A 20,178-nucleotide genomic window follows, 5' to 3' on the forward strand; every position below is an offset into this window, starting at 1 on the left:
CGCACTCCACCTTGAGCTTGTGGGGGGCTGTTAGATAATATTATATTATTATTATTTACCTTCTTTAGTATTCTAGGGTTACTAGGTTTACCTTTCCTTATTCTACTAGGTCTGTATTATTCGCCTATATATAGGCCTCTTCTGGACATTATATTTTGTGATTCAATATACAACCTTATTCTTAACAAACACAAAATTGAAAAAGAGAAAAATAGAGAGAGGCTCAGGTTTCGGCTAGTCTCAGACAAGGAAAAGAGGAGGGAACCGCCATGGCTGCGACGGTTCTTTCTCGGAGAGCAGTGGGTGTGTCTGACAGAGAGAGAGAGACAGACAGAAACGGGAAAGATCACCAGTGAATAGTGATGGGATATTTTGGGTACAAAAAGGCGTACCGTGATCACGGTAACTTCCGTCAAAACGGTTTTGACAGACACAATCGTCAAATTGCAAAATATTAAAATTTTGTAAAATAAATTGTAAAAATTGAAACATTAGAGGTTAAATTAAAAATTGACTTAAATTTTAAGGGGTAAAATATACTTCTTCCAAAATATTAATAAAAGATTACTATTTTTTAAAACATGGTCGGGTTTTATTGAAATAATTTTAAAAATTACTTTTGTGTCACTCTATCTTCCAAAAATAATGTGACTTTTAAAATCATAATTTGATCAAAATTCAATATTAATCAATCACAAGCTCAATGGTGATTTTAAGAGTCACATCATTTTTGTTAAGACAGAAAAATGACATAAGAGTGACTTTTAGCATTACTCGTTCCATTATTATGCTAAATTTATGAACTTGTGTTTTAATGTTCTTGTATATATATATATATATCTCGTTTGAAACTATTTGTTTCATATAGTACGTGTTTAAATTTTATTTATGGTAGTATTGTTTTGTTTTTAGTAATTATTAGTCCGACCTTGACTAATAAGGATTTTTCAAAAAATCCTAACTCTACCATGGTAGAACGAAGCTGGAAACTAAGTTTATCAAGTTTTTTTGGTTAATCGAAAATATTTTTGACAATTTTAAGATGGTACCAAACACCAAAAAAATAGGAAGATTGTTTTTAGAAAATAGGGAAAAATTCATTTTACCCTATTGAAATTTCAGGAGTTTTTCAATTTGAACCCCAAAGTTTAAAAATTGGCAATGTACCCCCTAATATTTTAAAAATTTTCAATTTAAACCTTTCATTACTAATTTCCGTCAAATTGGATAGAAATCTATGAAATTACGTAATTACCCTCAGGCTTTTTTATTTTTTATTTTTATTTTTAATTTCCGTCTAATTTAACAGAAATTAGTAACAGAAAGTTTAAATTGAAAATTTTTGAAACATTAGAGAGGCACATTTTCAATTTTTAAACTTTGAGATTCAAATTGAAAAACCCTGAAACTTTAGGAGGGTAAAGTGGATTTTCCCCCCCCAAAAAAAAATATTTTACAACCTAAGCTTCAACTGTTGAACATGTAAGTAAGCTCAATGTGAAGCTCAAGTTGTGGTTGAGCTCAGTTATTTATTTTTTATTTTTTGTAATACTGAGCTTGTTTAAAATGCTCATGATCTAAGTTTGAATAATCTTATGTTTGACTTAGCTTAATTGGTTTGCAGCTCCATCCCTCTTATTCATATGAAAAAAAGTTCACAATACCCTCTTCAAATTACATTTTAATTGTTAATGTCTCTCTCTCAAGCTATCAATTGTGTCAATGCCCCTTTTAATGACAAAAACAACCTTCATAAAAAAAATGATAAAAGCTGAAAAAAGAAAAAGCAATCAACGAAAATATATATATATATATATATATATATATATAGGGTGATTGAACCACTCTCAACACCTGGTGGTGTTGGCTAGACCACCCCTGAAACTAATGGGGGTGGTTTTCGTACAACCTTTATTTTTTTAAAGAAATTTGGTTTTTAGTTTTTTTAATAAGGATATTTTGTCTCACTAAAAAATTTCAGGATTTATTTTGTCTTTTTGTTAATCTTAGAAAGATTTTGACATGTTTTTGGTAGTTTGGAAGAGGGGAGACATGACACAATTAATAATTTGGGAAAACATTGATAATGGAGTCATAGTTTAAGAGGGTACGTTACTATGAATGTGTTTGAGATTGTGATTTCGCAAGAATAATTTGCATTTTTAAAAGATATCTTAAAACATAAGGTGTTTGTCATTGCGATTTAAAAATCACTTAATCTACAATAGGAAAAAAATTTTGCGATTTCTATAAGCAGAGTCGGGGGTGCTTGTTTGAAAATGCGATAATTTAAACTAAAATCACAATTTCGCATAACAAATGTTTGATAAAAAAAGGATTTTTTAACATGTTTTATCAAACACCTTTGTAATTTTAAAAAGTAGCTATTTCGAAAACACAATTTTTAAAATCGCACTTATTGAAACCATAATTCCAAACAGATCTTATGTATACTTTTCCATGTTAGTATCAAAAGCAACATTCAAATATAGGCTTTTTCTCCCGAACTACGTGAATCTTGGACTATAGGTGTCGAAGTTTGCGTTGGCATGTATATATGGAGTAATGATATAAAGAAGACTAGAGTCATTCCAAATATGATGTAACTTGTAAAATCACAATTGAATTTGAGATTGATGATTAAATTTCAATTTATTAGTAATTTTAAAAGATACATCACATTTTTAATGATTCTAGGAGGACTCTTCTGTATATCATTACTCATAATCGTATATATGATATGCCCACTCATCTAAACAGAAAAATAATAATAATAATAATAAATCCGTATAACACAGTTTTGTAATGCTAATCAGTATAACATTCTCTTTTTCTTTTTTACAATATACACAAGGAATAAATATTAGGAGCAGAAGCCTACAAGGCATTTTTTGTGTAGGCATATTAACTTGTATAAATATATTGACTATCGAGGATACAACTACTATTCTCCTTTGTATATCTATATATATATATCATAGCTAAGGAGCTATCTCTTTGATGATTCCCAAGCTAGCTGATCAATTCACAGGCCCAGTCAAGATCATCAAATGCTATCAGTTTTAGACTTTGGAACCCGATCGCAGTTTGCAGGCATCCATCCAATCAACTGCTTCTCGTTATCGAAGATCACCATCTTGTCTTGCATTGATATGTCTGTAAAAACAAAAAGGCACCTTTTGAGTTTGGGATAGATGTTCCATTTTTTACGTTTGCATTATTATCTAGTACCAATCATTACCTCCGATGATGTTCAAACTACCCTGCCCTGCTTCTGTTCCATTTAGAATTCCCAAGCAAACATTTCCCTTGGACTGCCATATATATGCATAACATGAATCATGATGTTGTTATATATATATATATCAGTGAGTTTTTGAGTTTTGACACAAAGTGGGCAACTGATGATACAGAAATGAGGGTGCATGTTGGGACTCACCGAGATTATTAAATAAGCTTCTGGGGGGAGATCATACTGAATTTTGGCTCTCCCACCATTGATGAAGCTCAATGCTAAGGGCTTGAAGTATTTCTTTACGTCTTTCAGGCTTTTGAATGGTTTTCTACCTCTCCAACAGATTGACAGAGTCCTGTCATCCAATGCTTCTGTTAAGGACCTTCCACTTAATTCTCTCTTCACCTACAAATATGCATCACAACATAAATAACTCAAAATTTTGCCAATTTGTTAAATCTAATCATTTATGGGGTAATTACCATTTCCTCCCATCAAATATAACGCATTTTCACTTCTCTCCATGAACTACCAACTGTACCACTCGACCTTATGAACTATCATTTTGTGCTCAAAACTCTCATTCCATTAGTCAAAGGCGTTAACTCAAAAATCAAAATGACAATGCGTTGTAGTTCATGGGGGCAAAGTGACGAGTTAATGCCTTTACTGATGGAAGGGAGATTTTGGGCACAAAATGGTAGTTCATGAGGATTGGGTGGTACAGTTGGTAGTTCATGAGGGGAAAGAGAAAATGTGTTATAGTTGATAGGGAAAAATGTAATTACCTCATCATTTAATCAATACTTTAACAATGTTTAATTAGTGTAAAGGTTATGGGTTTTGATGAGTAGTCACTCACCAAAGTAGTAAGAGCTTCGTACGCTTGAGAATTTAGGTAGGTGTAGGAGCTCCCAGTGTCAAAAGCTAGGACCAAGTTTTTAATTCCGGTGGTCTTCCCTCCGAATATGAGCTCCGCAGAGCCGGGTGAGTAATGTTCGCTGACAAATATTAATCAATACACAAATATTAATTATATACATGCTAATGAAATTGAATGGAGTATGGATGGATTACGTACGGATGATGAGGAGACATGGATGTCCAAAGGAGACGTGAAGAATCATAAGGGCCGTCCCCTAAGAAGAGATATCCTCCACCTCGCCCACTTAGACAATGGCCAATCACATTTCTCAACAATCCCTGCCTACTAAGCTGTGATACAATGCTGGACTCTCCCTTCCCAAGCCCAAGTACTCCATCGAAGGGATGAGATGCTGGATTAGGAATCTGATCATATCCACACCTGTACTTGGGATAAATCAATAATCTAATTCAATCAAATGTTTCATTACTGCTTGCTTACTCTGTTGACACATGGCAAGCAAAGCATACTTGGAAATGCAATTTTCTTTTGGTTCTTAATACAATGACAATTTGTGAACAATCTGAGCCATTGACTGGTGGCATTACAAGGGAGAAATTAAGCAATTAATCAGACTTCTCTGCAGTTAACTTCTAAATTACATTTCTTTTCTGCAGTTTTTGAAAAGAGCCTTTCTTTTCCCACTCTTTTGTTTTGGCTAATTAAGATTGCTTCTAAAGCAATCTCAAGGAATGGAAGATTAAGAGTTGGTGAAAATAAGTAAGATGAAGAAATGAAGTGACCAACCCAAGGGGTAGAAGAGGGTTACGTTGCATCCCATTAGAAAGGCTGATGGAAAAGACATCCTTGACAAGGACACCAATGGATGAACCACCATCTGCATACTGAACCTCATAGTCACATTGCTCTGGGATTTCACACCTGTGTTCACCGGGTGGGTACAAGGCTTTACACAGAGGGTCCCTACAGGGTACCAGGTTGTTGTTGAGCTTGTAATATGGATGAGGTGCCTGCCAACAAAACAAACTCTTACAATAAGATTATAATGCATTGCAGGGAGGCTGGGGAAATGCATTACATGCCTAGATTGAGTTCCCAGTACTCTACTCATTAATAAATAAACTTGTCAGGAAAATTCACTTTTACAAGAAAAACGAACAGAGAACCTCAGTGCAGCTGACACAGGGGGCGTCACACTGGAGCCATGTGAGGTCACTACCGGTGTCAGGATCTAGATAGTAGGGCTTTGGTGGCTGCCCTATGTTGAGGGTGACATTGTAGTACCTGCAAATTATGTGTATGTTAAATTCAACAATACTAGCTTCGTCTGTTGATGGATTCAATTTTTTTATTAAAACAGTTATTTATATATCATATCAATCACCTTTTACTATTATTATAAAAAAATAAATTTCACTTTTTTTTTTTTAAGATAAAAACATCAAAACTTTTGTATGCTTTAACTATTCAAACAAAGATTCACTGCACAATCCTTTACCAAACGGCCACTGTCTTTCTTTCTTGTGGCTCTAGAATTTGGACATATCATATATATATATATATATATATATGGACTGATACACTAAAGTCATCTTTTCTTTTCTGAAAAAAAAAAAAAAAAAAAAAAAAACAGAACAGGAAAAAGGGGCCGTGGGGGGTGGGGATCAAACATCATTCTTTTTCCCCTTTTGGCCATATATAAGGAATGAGATCGAGTGGGGGAAGAAGTAGATACGCACCCAATAGGATACACGTTCCCGTGGACTGGGAGCACAATGGAGGACCCAACTCGGTGGAGCGCCAGTGACGACGTCGGTTCGGATAGCATAGACTTCCTCCTGTTGTGCATCTGATCAACATAAGGAGGTGATGATATTGATGACTCACATAAACCCATCACCAGAACCAGCACTTGTAGAAGCACCAACCCCACCACCTTCGCTTCCTTCATCTTTCTCTCTCTGTTTCTCTTCCTTGTTTTAGCGAAAGAATGAATGAGTTTTAACGATTTAGCTACGTGCTTGACAAAATGACTGAAAGAAAGAGCAATTAGACTTTTGATTTGTTGGAGCTTTGTGGCCTTTTGCATGAACCAAGTTGTGTTTTTGATGAGGAGTTTCTTAGTTTTTAGCGGTGGGAATCTTTATAGATGCGTGTGACAAAATGGGTAATTTAGTATATAAGTATACTTCTGACTAAAGTATGAATGGGTATTGCTTCCTCTAATTGTCTCTAAATTACCTTGCTTTCCTTTTCTGTTGGGTTTATTGTGCTTTTGGACTTAAAAGAAAAAAATGAGATTTCTTCTAATGCTGGGGTTCTTTATTCTTTCCCTCCTTTTGAGACTGCAGGATTGTATTAATTAATGGATTTTATTAACTGTTTGTTGTCCTGTAAAACTCAAGAAGTCAACAATACTTCCTTTTTTTTTTTTTTGCAACGACAAAATACATGGTTGAAATGGAAAAATAAAAAAAACCTCAATTTAAATGTTGTGCAATGGCCTATGGGAAATTTCTTGGAACCTTCTTTGATCATAAACATTCTCTCTCTCTCTCTCTCTTTCCGATTTCTTCTTTATTTTGTTAGTGTTTCATATCCCCGAAGGCCGAAGGGGAAGCTTCCATCCACAGTGGGAATACAGTATATATATACCTCTTATCATTTATAAATAGCAATGGCTATGCCTTAATTATTCAATTGTTCCCAAGCAAAAGGATTTGATAGATATAATGTAGTGAGATTATAGTTTTATTTTTTAATTAATTAATTATTTTTTATATTTTTTTTTTATGGTTTAAAAATCTAGTAGATCAAAACCTTTTTGGAATCCAATTCAACTCTGCAACTGAAGCATTTTAGATATTATGAGAATTCAGCGCCACAACATGACTTATAATCAGGGGCGGACTTAGGTGTAGCTTCCAAAATTTTAACCCCTCCCCCTAATTTTTTGTTTTGTTTGCCCCCATTTTTTAAGTTTTGCCCCCAAATCTAATCCTCGTTCCACATGGTGAAGGTGTAGAACGAGAATCTTCTTGTGTTGGGCCCAAACTTATATATATATATATATATATATATATATATATATATATATATATATATCTTCTTTGTGTGCGTGCTTGCATATTTATGTAAAATAAAAGTAGAATGCTTCGATTGTTAGCTTGATCATACATTGTTCAAACGGGATTGCTCTAGGGGGCTTCAATCGTGGTGTTGATTGTATTGTCATTTGAACAATACGACATCTTCGTTTGAACGAAATTGCAATAGGGCTGTTTTATATTTTTCTTTTTCTTCTTTCTTTCAGGATTGCGACCCCACTTCTATTTAAGTACTAGATAAAGGCAGTTTGGCTACCATAATTTAGTATTATTTTAAGTTTTTCAATAAGAAACACTTTCAATTCCCTGACTTTTCCTAGATTTGTGATAGAGTTGTGAGTTGTGTACCTATAAATTCAATGACCCGCTATGCCACAATGCATTAGAGAGTTTTAATAGAGTGAAATTTGCACAGAGCATAACTTAGGTTTCTCCTCACCACACCCTCTCAGATCATACCATCAATCAACAAGTCTTTCTCATTGAAATTGGATCAATGTTGAGACTTTTCTACCTTTACTAGGAAATTTGACTTTTTTTCCTTTTTCCTGGGAAGAGGAAAGGGAGACAAAAAAAAAGAAAAAGAAAATTGACTTTTTGAAATAACTGTTGTAAGCTTAACTGATTAATTTAGAGAAAGGACATAAGATATGTTTTATAAGAGAAGAATTGAGACAACTGTGCACTACAGGTTGCTAACTTGTAGATGCATTGTTTACATTTTGGATTGTTCTGCATTGTTAAGAATGCTAAACCTTTCCTTGTGATTTGCATAAACTGACCTGGCAATTGGCATCTAATCTGAACTTAGAACCTAAAACTATCTGCTTAAAGAATTGAACAAGAACTTCAGTTTCATTAATGCATTAGCAGCTCTCATTATTCATTATGCAGAATATCTTGGACAGTAACTATTTGTGATAAATATATTGAAGAAAGAGAGAAAAGAAGAGTGGAAGCATAAAGAGAGTTTAGAGCACATTTTTACTGTATTAAATTGTGTGTAAAACCATGTTACATAGCTCTCTATTTATAGAGGGAGAACGAGTATTGGGCAATAAACCTTAGACTAATATCAAATATTTTAACAATTTGAAATAAACCTTGAGAAGAATTGGAAGAAACAGATGTTGAATGTGACTCATCTCCATCCATCTTTTCAATCTTTTGACCATCCAATCAAAGCAAGTATTATGGAAATTATGTTACCACTGATCAAGGCCTTCATTAGTCTTACCCTTTTAGGCGTGTATGGTGGGTATCTCACTGATGTATCTCCATCAAAACTTCTGTAGAGAACTGCCTTCTTATGGCTAAAAGCATCAAAAGAGAATTTCCCATGGTATGAACCTATTCCACTCTCCCCAACTCCGCCAAAAGGTAATCCGTCTGTTGCAACCTGCATTGTGAAGTTTTGTAACATGTCAAAAAATTAACAATTGGCTAAGAACACAGATTATAAGAGAATGAATGTCCGAATGTCCGAAGATAAGTACGTATGTGCAGCTATCTTTGCTTGAATACTAGTGGACTAATTTATGCTAATATTAACAAGCTCTGCAATCCTTTGAAGAGAACTCTAAATGTAGGTGTGGCCTTTGAACCCCATCCGTACTATCTTAATATCTAGTTTAAAAATTGGGCATATCTGTCTTTTCTGTGTAAAATTTAAGGAAGAGAGCAATCACATGTAGTATGGTATCATTGATGAGCATTCCTCCTGAAGATATGTTTTGCACAAAATCCTTCTTCAACTGCACATCATTGGTGAAGAGATATGCAGCAAGGGGCTTTGACTTAGATTTTATCACCTCAAAGCTGTCTTTCAAGTTCTCAACCTGTGACAAACCAGAAGAAAGTTAAATTATTTCTACATATTCTGTCTCAATGCAGGCATTGCTGACACAACTTTTAAAAATCTATTATTGTACACAAATATTAGCAATGGGTAGCAAAAATTTTACAGGAAGAACTGAGGAAAGGAGGTCTTCCCTCTGATATGAAGAAGAATAATGATTTCACTACCTTTATTGTGTGTGTGTGTATATAAAAGTAGAGAGAGAGAGAGAGAGAGAGAGAGAGAGAGAGAGAGAGAGCATTGTCATATCACAATCTAAGTGACGAGTTTGAAGTAGGTCTTTATAACCTGGGAAGGATGAAACAGGGCAGGGTAACAACGATACTGCATAGCAAAAACAAGATGGCTGTGGAGAAAGAATGAGTTTAGTTCATCAAAATAGAGAGTTTTCTCCCTGACCATATCTGTTTGAAACAAATCTCAGAGGAAGATACACTTGTTAATGCAATTAAAAGTACTCACAGTGAGAATGGGCATTAAAGGCCCAAATATCTCCTCCTGCATTATTTGTGAGTCATCTGGTACATCCAACAGGATGGTTGGAGCTATCTTTCTGAAATAAATATAGGACAGTTGATGTAATAATGGTTCATCTAACTTATCTAAGATTTTCAAACAATCTGAATCCAACAAGGTAATGCACTATCATACTCACAATTGATTCTCATCCCTTTGGCCTCCAAGGACAACTTTATCAGATACCTTATCCTCATCCAAGAGCTTTATCAGCCGAGCAAAGTGGGATGAGCTCACAATGCGGGAAATGTCTTTTGATTCCATTGGATCTTTGCCAAAAAATTGCTCCAATTCATATCTTATAGAATCTATCTGTTCAGCAGCCGTGTATCAAGACAATGCCTTTGAAACAATACTATTTCTGTTTTCCACAGTGACGACCTTACCAACTTTGGAGCAAACTCTTTTGTTGTGATAATGTAATCGACACCGATACAAGCTTGCCCATTATTGCATGCCCACTTGCCAGTAATTATCCTCCGAACAGCAACCTTATATATTTGCAAAAATTTAATCCTTCATAGAAACCAAGATGGAAACCATAATTCTTCTAGCTCTAGGAGAGATAATTACTTGTAAGTTGATGTTTGAATCAACAACAGCTGGGCACTTTCCTCCAAGTTCTAGAGTTACTGGTGTAAGGTGTTTTGCGGCAGCAGCCATCACGATGCGCCCTACTCTTGCACTACCTGCAGAAAGTCCAACAATTACTACATAAAAAAAATTACTAAATACGATCAAGTCAGGCATGAAGAAACAAGTAATATTGGAGGTGAATGCATCACTACTTTGATATATCCAATCTACACCAAGGGTTAAACCATGGCACTAGAAAAAACATCTCAAAGACAAGAAATTGTCAAACCGCACAAGTGAATAAACTATGGCAGGAGAAGTTTACTCCAATTAGTGTTATACATGTAACTATCATTGTTTCAATATCTTAGGATGTCAGACGATATTATGAAAGCTAATAAAATGCTAAAAAACCTGTGTAGAGTATCTTGTCCCACTTCTGCTCAAGTAGTGCAGTAGTTTCATCAACAGCCCCTTCAACAACTCTTATGGCAGAATTGTCTAGATATTCCTCTACCAAACTTGAGAGCAGCAATGATGTGGCAGGAGCAATTTCCGACGGTTTAAGGACCACAGCATTACCAGCTGAAATAGCTCCAATGACCGGATCAAGAGATAACACTATAAAATAAATACAGAAAAAAAAAAAAAAATTCCTAATTTAGATGAGCATAGTTTAATACATAAAAATCCCAATTTATATGCAGATAATTTAGCAAGAGCAACCAATTATGTCAACGGTGTATAGGATACCATACAAACCTGGATTGAATTTAAAAAATATATATATATATATATGAAATTTATTTCAGTGTCACATAACATTGATCAGTAGAAGTTACAAAATTTGAAAAAAGTAAAATAAAATAAAAGGGTCTGGCCAGTGAATTATGAATCTGTGTAATTGAAAAATGATATGTAAGCTGACACGATTCAATGAAACCAACAAGGTGGACAGTAGGCAGAAAAAAATTCTTCAGTGTGTATGTTCCACATATTTGCCCATGCTCACATTCTTTTCTCATAGTGATTTAAAAGTTATGTGAACTGACAGAGGTCTTCTAACATCTTTGTGTTTTCGACAACAGTTCTTTATCCTTTGGATTTGTGATATGTAACATAAGGGATCTACAGTAAAAAAATTATCTTACTATTCGTAAAATTTGATTGTATATCCATCTGTCTACAGTAAAGAATTTTTACGCAAGGGATTGTTCGCTGACAACTCTTTCTTTAAAAGCTAGATGACAAGTGGATAGAATTGAGCCCTATATAGATCTCCTACTTTTGAAATAAGTACGCATGACATTGTTTCCCCTTGGACCATTATCAATTGATCATCCTCATTACATCTACTCTGTATCATTGATTCAAGTAATAGCTACCATAGAAAGAGACATGCTATTCCTGTAGGTCCTACAGATCTAATGGTAGATTTGAAAAAGAAATGGATGGAAAATGGATGAGAGATAAAAATAGCATTTCTCTTATAGAAAATATCAGGAGTGACTAACTCATGGCATATTTTATTTCGAGTCTATAAGGTAGCAGTGTAAATCTTTGCAGACCACAGAAGCAAAGAATCATCATCGATGTCAGAAAACAGTGGAGCAAAGGTATTGTTGTCACAACATTTTGATATACTATAAATGCACAACATGGCTCAGCAGTACACACAAAAGTGAAAGTTATATATCAAAGTCAAGGCCTGCGCAATGCATAAGCAGGAGCTTTTTAAAAAATCATGAGGCACAACATAGGACACTATGCAGGGGAAGTAGAACATCATTTCACCTTAATGATGTACCTGGAAACCAACTCCCTTAAAGGAAAAAGAATTAAAAGTTGAACAAAACATGTTACTAGAGAAACCTACAGTCTCGTATATAGGAGTTGCTCTTAGCTGAAGGTAAACCATAGAGGCTACAAAACCTACCGTTACATATATAGGTTTCTATTCTAATGAAACTAAAATAGTATAAAGGTAAGAACCAATCCAACAAAGGTTTGAGTAGCTTAATGTTGGATAATACACACTCATAAAAAGTAAAGTTATTTTGAGGAAGGAAGCCAGCTCAATGAAGAGCAAACATATCACAATAACAATGGGAAAGTCATGATACTTCGAAGGTTAAATGCATATTTATGCCTCCTCCAGCGTACAATATAAGGGCACAAAATTAGTGATACTGGAAAAACGAGAGAATATTGTACATTTGTTTGGGGTAGGTGAGAATATAGTACTTAGAGTCTAAGAAAACAAATAAGAAGAGCCAGCAATATTATATTGTTGGTGTAGTAAAATGTGATAGAGTTATGTTTCTATTCATTTGGAAGTTTTATGTCATTACAACATGAGAACAAAGAACACTGAAGTTATAGCTCTAAATCAAAGTGATTAGTTACTAATCACTTTTTAGGGCCATGGAAAAGACAAATGTGATTTTTAGGGCCAAGAACTGAGAAGACTGCAAATTATATTAGGTGTAACCAGTTGAAGATTGCGTGAAACCAGATTCTCTTTTACATACAGAAAGGAAAGTTCCACGTCGAGATAACCAACACAACTCCTAAAGGTTCTGACACAATTTCCGCTGATGATGGATATGTTGCAAGTGAAGTTTTGACCTGAAAAAATGTTGAGAATTTTCATTATGATCATGATTGTTCAAATTCGAGGAGACAGACACAACAGTAAGTGTCATTGTTGTTCTCAACGATAGAAAGTAATTATCTTTAATCACCTGCTCTGGTATCATCCAATTACGCAATTCTTTTAGTGCCAACTTACATGAGGATTTTACCTGTGAAATCTGCATCAAACAGCAAGCGTATTAATTAATATACTACATGGAGCAAATAGGTCAGCGCACCTACATACATACATACACACATATATGTAATTATATATACACACACACGTATATATATACCCACACATATAGTCAGGTTACTTCTCTTCTAAAATGGTCCCCCTACAAATACAATATCCTAGCTTTGCCAATAGCTCTAATTCTAAAGCCACACTACTCATAATTCTAACGAGAGAAATATATATATAGTTTTACCATATACAACTAAATGTAAGTCACAGAATAACAATTTTAAAGCTCAATATTGCCAAGGCACTGAATAAACCATATAGAAAGCAGTACACATATCTTTATTTGAAGCTGCTCAAGTGTTCGTAACTACACAGATTCAACAAAATTTTTTACCAGGGTAACAATTCGACCTCATGTGTTCTTATGGGATGAGACTCACATAGAGAGTGCATAAACTATGTATAAGTAAATTAGTTTTATGCCTTTCAATTGACTTTCATTTTACTTTTTTAGAATCTAAGAGAATTCTATTGGCATCTATTGGCAACTTGACAGATTTAAAGTACATTTGCAAGAAAAAAAAATCATCACTACTAATATAATAGATTGCACTGCTGTAAAACAACAATTTCATTAACCTTAAAACCAGCCACAACCTACTTTACATAGAACAACTATCTCAGCTCTGTCAAATATTCTAACTTACACCTGTACACTCGGGCCTTGTTGCTTGCAGGCCCACATCATTCTGTTCTACTTTTCAAGGCTTGGGGATTTCCATCTTCCTAAGGTTCTGCCACCACTTTTTCTTTACCAGTATGTTCATGATTTTGACAACTGTTAGTTCTATTAGAATATAAATAATTAAATTCATCAATTACTATTAGCTTAAGCTTGTAGGGGTCCTGAGTGCGAACTCTGCCTCTGTCATTCATCTCTCATTTCAATTAATATTCCACTTGTTGGACCTTACCTATTAAGAGGGATTTTGAGCCGACACGCGAGAGGGAGTGTTAGAATATAAATTAAATGATTCAATTCATCCCTTACTATCAACTTAAGCTTAAGAGATAAAGTGATGATTTAACAAGCTCCAACTTCAAACCTTCCTCATCTTCAACTGTGTTATTTGGATGCAAGTGCTAGCAATCATCTCTTCCCTCACCCTTGCCCCTAACATCCTTCAAATTCTTTAAGTCCGTCGTAAATTATATTAACTTTTCCTTCATTATTTCTGCTCTAAAATGCAAGTACAACAGAACACACCCTCACTGGAGCAGCATTTTGTTTTCCTTTTTTACTTTTCATTCCTAATATGAACTCTTAGTTATAAAAAGATACAATCCCTGATGCAACTATCCAAAGAAAGATCTGCAATTTTTATGTTTAGACAAGAACTCTGTGAGGCTAATGGACATGTTTTCCTCATGGTAATTTTCAAGAATAGATGTGGTAGTACCAAATGAGCTCAGCATCAAGGCTGGAAACCAAGATGTTTGAAGGTCCACAACCGGTTTTGGAGTTTTCTTTGGTTCATGTTTGATCTCTTGGTGTGCAAAGAAGCAAACTGTTGTGTCTCAGTCCTCCACCAAAGAAGAGTACCAAGCTTTGGCCATGATTACTGACGAAATATATTGGCTCTGCATGCTATTTAAGGAACTTCATGTTCCCTTAAAAAATAGTTCCTACAATCTGGTGTGACAATCTCAGTGCCTTAGCACAAGCTTACGGTGCTTCACCATGCTTGCTTCCCGCATCAGCTTGCGGGGGCTGTAAGCCAGACTAATATGATCTGTCACACTGGAGTTCATGTTCCAGACAAGCCACGGCAACAGCATGGAAACCAGCATATTCTCAACACCAATCACGGCCAATCTAATCCCAGCACAACAGCTGACTTTGAGTCCCCAACGTGATCTTCTCCTCCAACGGCTACATTAATTTCATTCTATTTCTTCACTGATTGATTGCTGCCAACGGCTACTTTGCATACACTGCCTACCTACGTATCTCAGCCTTCCTTACTTAACTGATTTGTATATTCTCACTATAGAAAGTTACCATAGATTGTTATTACTCTGTACATTGTAAATTCAACTCTTGTACATTATAAATAGAAAATGTGACACTCCCAAATAATTGAAGGGAACATTCAATCTTTCAAGCCATACATGAATCTGTTAATCAGAGTCAATTAATTGAATCAAATAACAGTATGACATGATACATATAGAAGTTGAAATGAACTTGAGAGCCACTTGTCTAATCATCATAAGGCAAAGTAAAAGATGTTACCTCGGCAACAAAGGCTTCAAGTTCAGGCTTGGAGAGGTCTTTGTGAAGAGCTTCAGTAATCTTCTTCTCATTTTCGTCAATCATCTTGTCGATGCTTTTCAACTGCGATATTCTCCATTCATAGCTTTTTGTCCTGCCGGAATTAAAGCTCTCCCTGAGCTCCTTAACAAGCAAAGCCGTTTTGTCTACGTCAAACTTTGGCTTCCCTTCCACCTCCACCACTGACAGGGTTGCTGAACAACTTTTAAAGCTAAAACACACACGCATGCGCAAAGAAAATGAGTGCTGAGAGAGGAAATGAAGAAGGTGCAAAGACAGAAATGGAGGGAAGTTTACCCGTACGAAGTTGTGATAAGGTGGGGGAAAGAAAGTTGTGTTTGATTCCTCTTTCTTGTAAAACCGTAAGAGAATGCTCTGCCTCTGCCAATGCCACCACCAACTGCACTGTATCATTTGAATTGATTCCAATTATAATTATGATCTTCTATGAAGCCCTTAATATTCATTACAAGTTTCACATTGCTGCTATTGGTGCCTCCCCTATGAAAATATATAATTTTTTTTTTTTTTTTCTTTTACTGAGTTTGAGTGTTGGGCTCAGAAGAAATCTGCCTCTCCCTGTTGCACATCTGTTTTGCACTCCCAGGCAATTGAATTCCTGGAGAAGTGGAACTCTTCCTTTGGAATTCATTACAGGCAGCTCAGATTAGGATCTGATTACCTTAAGAACACCCTCAAGTTCAATTTCCTAATCCACAGGCATATGCAGCTCGAATCCAGTAGGAGAGAAGGGAAAAGGAAAGAAGGTCAAAAGAGACTTTACTAAAGAAATTTGAAATTTCCTAGGAGATTTCCTCATCAATAAAGTCAAGGATAGATGAGATTGGAGAATGTTTAGATATTGTGTGTACAAAAGAGGAATCTATGCCACTGGGTCCTGTAGATTGATGAAGATTTTGAAAGGGTTTCAGTCCAAGAAGGCATTTCTGTTCTTTGTAACTTGTAAGGGTCAAAGTGGCAGACAACATTGGTAGTATTTTGGGGGATTGTAATACTATATATGATTGAACGGTTTATATATTTTTTGTTGATCATTATAAAAGTGGCCCAAAAAAAGGGTTTAATCTATCTCTTTGCCTTCCTCATATCCAAAAGGAACCAAGATTTGGTTGAAGAAAAAGCTTCTAACCCACAAAACAAGAGAGACCCAGATGAGATGATTTCTAACTTACAAAACAATAAGAACACACTTATAATTCCAAAAGCAATGAGAACCCTCATTAAATAGTAGAGAGAGAGAGAGAGAGAGAGAGTAGAATGAAAATCCCTCATGGATTTGTTCATTCTCTTATGGCCTCACCTAAATTAATCAAAAGTGCAATCAGAATGGTTCAAAAAAAGAAAAAAGAAAAAAAGTAAAATCATTTGGTCTTATAGATGTCTTATTACATACGACTAATAAGTAGGTGAAAGCATTAAGTTGCTGCATTTTTAAATTGTTCAGGGAGCATCTAAATCATGTGAAATTAGAGAACAAGAAGAAAAGCTAATTATGTCGTTAAACAAGTGAAGCATATATACCTGCAGTGCCGGGAAAGGCCGATAGAGATGCTTTTCATGATGGAAACAGAGAAGACAGTGTTTGGGAAGAGATTATCAACGAAAGCATTTACTTTAAAGTGTGTTGTGGGGGTTTGGGAAAATCATTTTGCATGTAAAACGTTGTTTTTTTTTTTTTTTTTTTTTTTTTTTTTGTATAAACATGACAAAAGGAATATACGAACACTATTCAGGATTCACTTGTGAGCCATTTATTGGAGGAGAGAGGGATAAGGTTGAAGACGCATTGATTGGAGGAGAGTTAGAATGAAATTCCAACGGTCGTTTCCACGCACTGGACCATCGTCCTCCGTCACCGACCCCCTACAGGGCTATAGAGAGGCTAAACACTGACAGTTATGTGACTACTCACAAGCTTGTCTTTTCACTTTCTCAAAGAGTAAAAATATCTCCAAATAACTGAAAAAGATGAAAATGATTGTAGACAGAAATATTTACGACAATTGTCGTCGTACAGTGGACCACAACAGTAAATAAATAATCATCGTTACCTTTCTTTCCAATCTTTTCCGTGTACCCCACAGACACAATGATAATTGAATTTCAAACATAAAAAACATCACATCACCTTCAAACATAAAAAACATCACTTCCAAACATCAACTTCATATTCAAACGACCTATCCCACTTAAAAAGGTCATCTTTATCTTGCGTTTTAAATATAGAGAAAATTAAACAAAATTAGACCTATCTCAATTCTACACAAAATTTTCTTCTTCTTCTTCTTTTCTGTCTAATACGAAATTTAAGCTCATTTTCTTTTCTAAATATAGAGAAAATTAAGAAAATAATCGCAACAAGTTACATTTTGCAACATATCCCTTATATATTTTTTAAACAAATGAATATAGTAAAACTATAGCAGACTCCATGCCTATGTCCTTATTTGTTAAATATCAAAGCTTTTTTTACTGTACTGTTAACAATAAAAAAAAATTAAAAAAAAAATGATAATTAGTATAGAAAAGTAAAAAAAAAATTGTATTGAAAATTGAAAAATTTTGTTTTAAAGTAATTTTAAAAAAAAAAATAATAGTAAAAAATAAATGATATGATATAAAAAGTGAGAATATTTGGATGTTAATTATTTTAAAAAAATGAGATGAATATGTAGTGTTTGGTGTTGTTTAACAAACACCACCATAATACTTAAAAAAGGAACTCTTTCTCCTCCCACACCTCCTAATTAAGACACGTTTCTTCACCCTTGTCTCAAAAGGCAACACTCATCAAGCCGACTTTTAAGAGTATTCACATTGGCTTATCCGTTCAGTAACTCCATTTTGCTGTGGAATATAAGCAATGATTGTTTCATGAATAATGCCTACAGATTCACAATAAGAAGGAAAATGAAATTATCTTCCTCTATCGGATTTGAGGAATTTAATTCTGACATCACATTCATTTTCCACTTCTGTTTTGTAAACTTTAAAATTTTCCAAAATTTCATCTTTTGAAAACATAAGATATACATAACAGAATTTTGAAAAATCATCAATGAAGGTTACAAAATATTTTTTACCTCGTCTTGTAGGATTGCTATGCATGTCCCAAACATCACTATGCACAAGTTGTAATAATGTAGAAGATCTATTAATTTTCGGAAAAGATTTTTTGGTACTCTTTGTTTGAAAATATATTCTACATTTATCAACCATGTCATTAACAGAATTAAGAATCAAATTTAAAACAGACATAGCATGCAATCTTCTAGTATACATGTCTTAATCTATTATGCCACAAAGAAATTGAGTCAATCATATAAGCAGAAACATCAACTTTATTAACCAAATTTAGTTTAAACATACCCTCAAACAGATAACCCTTCCCAACAAAAGCACCCCCTTTGGTCAACACAAATTGATCTGACTCAAAGACACACTTAAATCCGAATTTATTAAGAAGACCCCCAGACACGAGATTCTTCCTAATTTCAGGTGCATAATACACTTCAGTTAGAGTAAGAATTTTCCCAGAAGTGAATTCCAAATTGACTGTTCCTTTGCCTTCAATAGCAGCAATGGAGGTAATTTCCCATGTAGATAATACAACCATCCTCCACGGCTTCAAAGGTCTTGAGTAGACTCCTCTCTTTGCAGACATGCTTTTGAAGCACATGAGACAATCCACCACGAACCATCTTCTTTGAGCATGCAGATCTCAGATATCATGGCCACAAACTCTTTTGAGTCAGAAGCTTACTGTTTCTTTTTCGGAAAATGGCAATCCTTCTTAAAGTGGCATGGCTTGCCACAATGATAGCAAGCAAACTTCGCCTTCTTCTCATGGTTCTGGTTCTGTTACTGGTTCTAAAAGTTTGTCCTCTTCTTTTGATAGGGCTTTTTGTTCTGAAAAGGCTTCTTTAAAGAAGAACCTTCCTCCACCATATGCACTTTCAATGACAGAAATCCTTGTTCTTCAATGTCTTTTATCTTCAATTCTTCCTCAATCTGAAAGTGCTAGCCTAACTTATCAAAAGTATCTCCTCTTTTTTGAGTTTCAGAATTTTCTTTTGTTCTTTCCAAGAGGGAGGAAGTTTGTCAATGATGGATTGACTCAAAATATGCAGAATTTCTTTAAATTATTCAAAAATAGGCTTAACATCAATCATTTTATAACCCATAAATTTAGAGGCCAAGAACTTCTTACTTGTAGCATCTTCTAAAAGATACTTAGCCTCAAGTGCATCCCAGACATCTTTGGCAACCAATTTGATTTGGTAGATGTCGAACACAGAATCCACCATAGCATTGTATATGTGGCCCTTGCAAATGTAGTCATCTTGCTCCCAGTTCATCCTTGCCCGAATCTCAGCAATCGTCTCCCTATCATGTTGTTACGTTTTCGGGACTCCGAGCGCGTAACTGGTTTATGAACTGGAAAATTACCAGGATCGTCTATCCTTAGCTTCCCTATTATTGAGAAAATAAGCAAAACAATTCTAGCGGTAGGATTTTCGAGGAATCCTAGACCTCCTTTGGTAGAGCAATTCGAGAAGCTCTTAAACTCCCACAAACACAAGGTTTGAATAAATTCTTGACTGACTTCTTATTCCATAGCAATACAGTATTTAAAGAATAGAATTACAACTGAAATATAGTCCCACACGTGTGTGACTTATGACTCCTAAAGCAATAAAGATAAGAACTCCTAAAACAATAAAGATAAGACTCCTAAAGCAATAAGGATAAGAATAAGAACTCCTAAAACAATAAAGATAAGACTCCTAATGGAAATAAATTACTGCATTGTCCACGTT

The 20,178-nt window shown here is 34.8% G+C and overlaps 2 protein-coding genes across 4 annotated transcripts; both read right to left on the reverse strand.

The window, feature by feature from the left end:
* Window positions 1–2,841: 2,841 nt before the first annotated feature.
* Window positions 2,842–6,223, reverse strand: LOC132165482 (aspartic proteinase Asp1). Its single transcript, XM_059576068.2, has 8 exons — window positions 5,861–6,223; window positions 5,288–5,405; window positions 4,908–5,131; window positions 4,317–4,541; window positions 4,098–4,236; window positions 3,440–3,640; window positions 3,242–3,314; window positions 2,842–3,156 (listed from the first exon to the last, which is right to left on the reverse strand). Exons 1-8 carry the CDS (start codon window positions 6,208–6,210, stop codon window positions 3,047–3,049), a joined length of 1,440 nt encoding a protein of 479 aa, XP_059432051.2. The 5' UTR covers window positions 6,211–6,223; the 3' UTR covers window positions 2,842–3,046.
* A 1,941-nt stretch (window positions 6,224–8,164) lies between these two features.
* Window positions 8,165–17,022, reverse strand: LOC132165481 (aldehyde dehydrogenase family 3 member H1). Of its 3 annotated transcripts, none has more exons than XM_088511662.1 (12): window positions 16,880–17,022; window positions 15,635–15,742; window positions 15,299–15,539; window positions 12,923–12,991; window positions 12,710–12,806; window positions 10,593–10,799; window positions 10,176–10,291; window positions 9,989–10,093; window positions 9,742–9,914; window positions 9,549–9,639; window positions 8,917–9,066; window positions 8,165–8,627 (listed from the first exon to the last, which is right to left on the reverse strand). In XM_088511662.1, exons 1-12 carry the CDS (start codon window positions 16,915–16,917, stop codon window positions 8,388–8,390), a joined length of 1,635 nt encoding a protein of 544 aa, XP_088367788.1. In that variant the 5' UTR covers window positions 16,918–17,022; the 3' UTR covers window positions 8,165–8,387. The 3 variants fall into 3 exon arrangements, with proteins under 3 accessions (XP_088367788.1, XP_059432049.2, XP_059432050.2); XM_059576066.2 differs by having other exon boundaries at window positions 15,299–15,548; window positions 16,880–17,021; XM_059576067.2 differs by lacking the exon at window positions 8,165–8,627 and adding an exon at window positions 9,375–9,432 and having other exon boundaries at window positions 8,981–9,066; window positions 15,299–15,548.
* Between the last annotated feature and the right edge of the window lie 3,156 nt (window positions 17,023–20,178).

The sequence above is a fragment of the Corylus avellana genome, chromosome 11 (assembly GCF_965113065.1).
Source record: "Corylus avellana chromosome 11, dhCorAvel1.hap1.2, whole genome shotgun sequence".
NCBI classification, from domain to species: domain Eukaryota; kingdom Viridiplantae; phylum Streptophyta; class Magnoliopsida; order Fagales; family Betulaceae; genus Corylus; species Corylus avellana.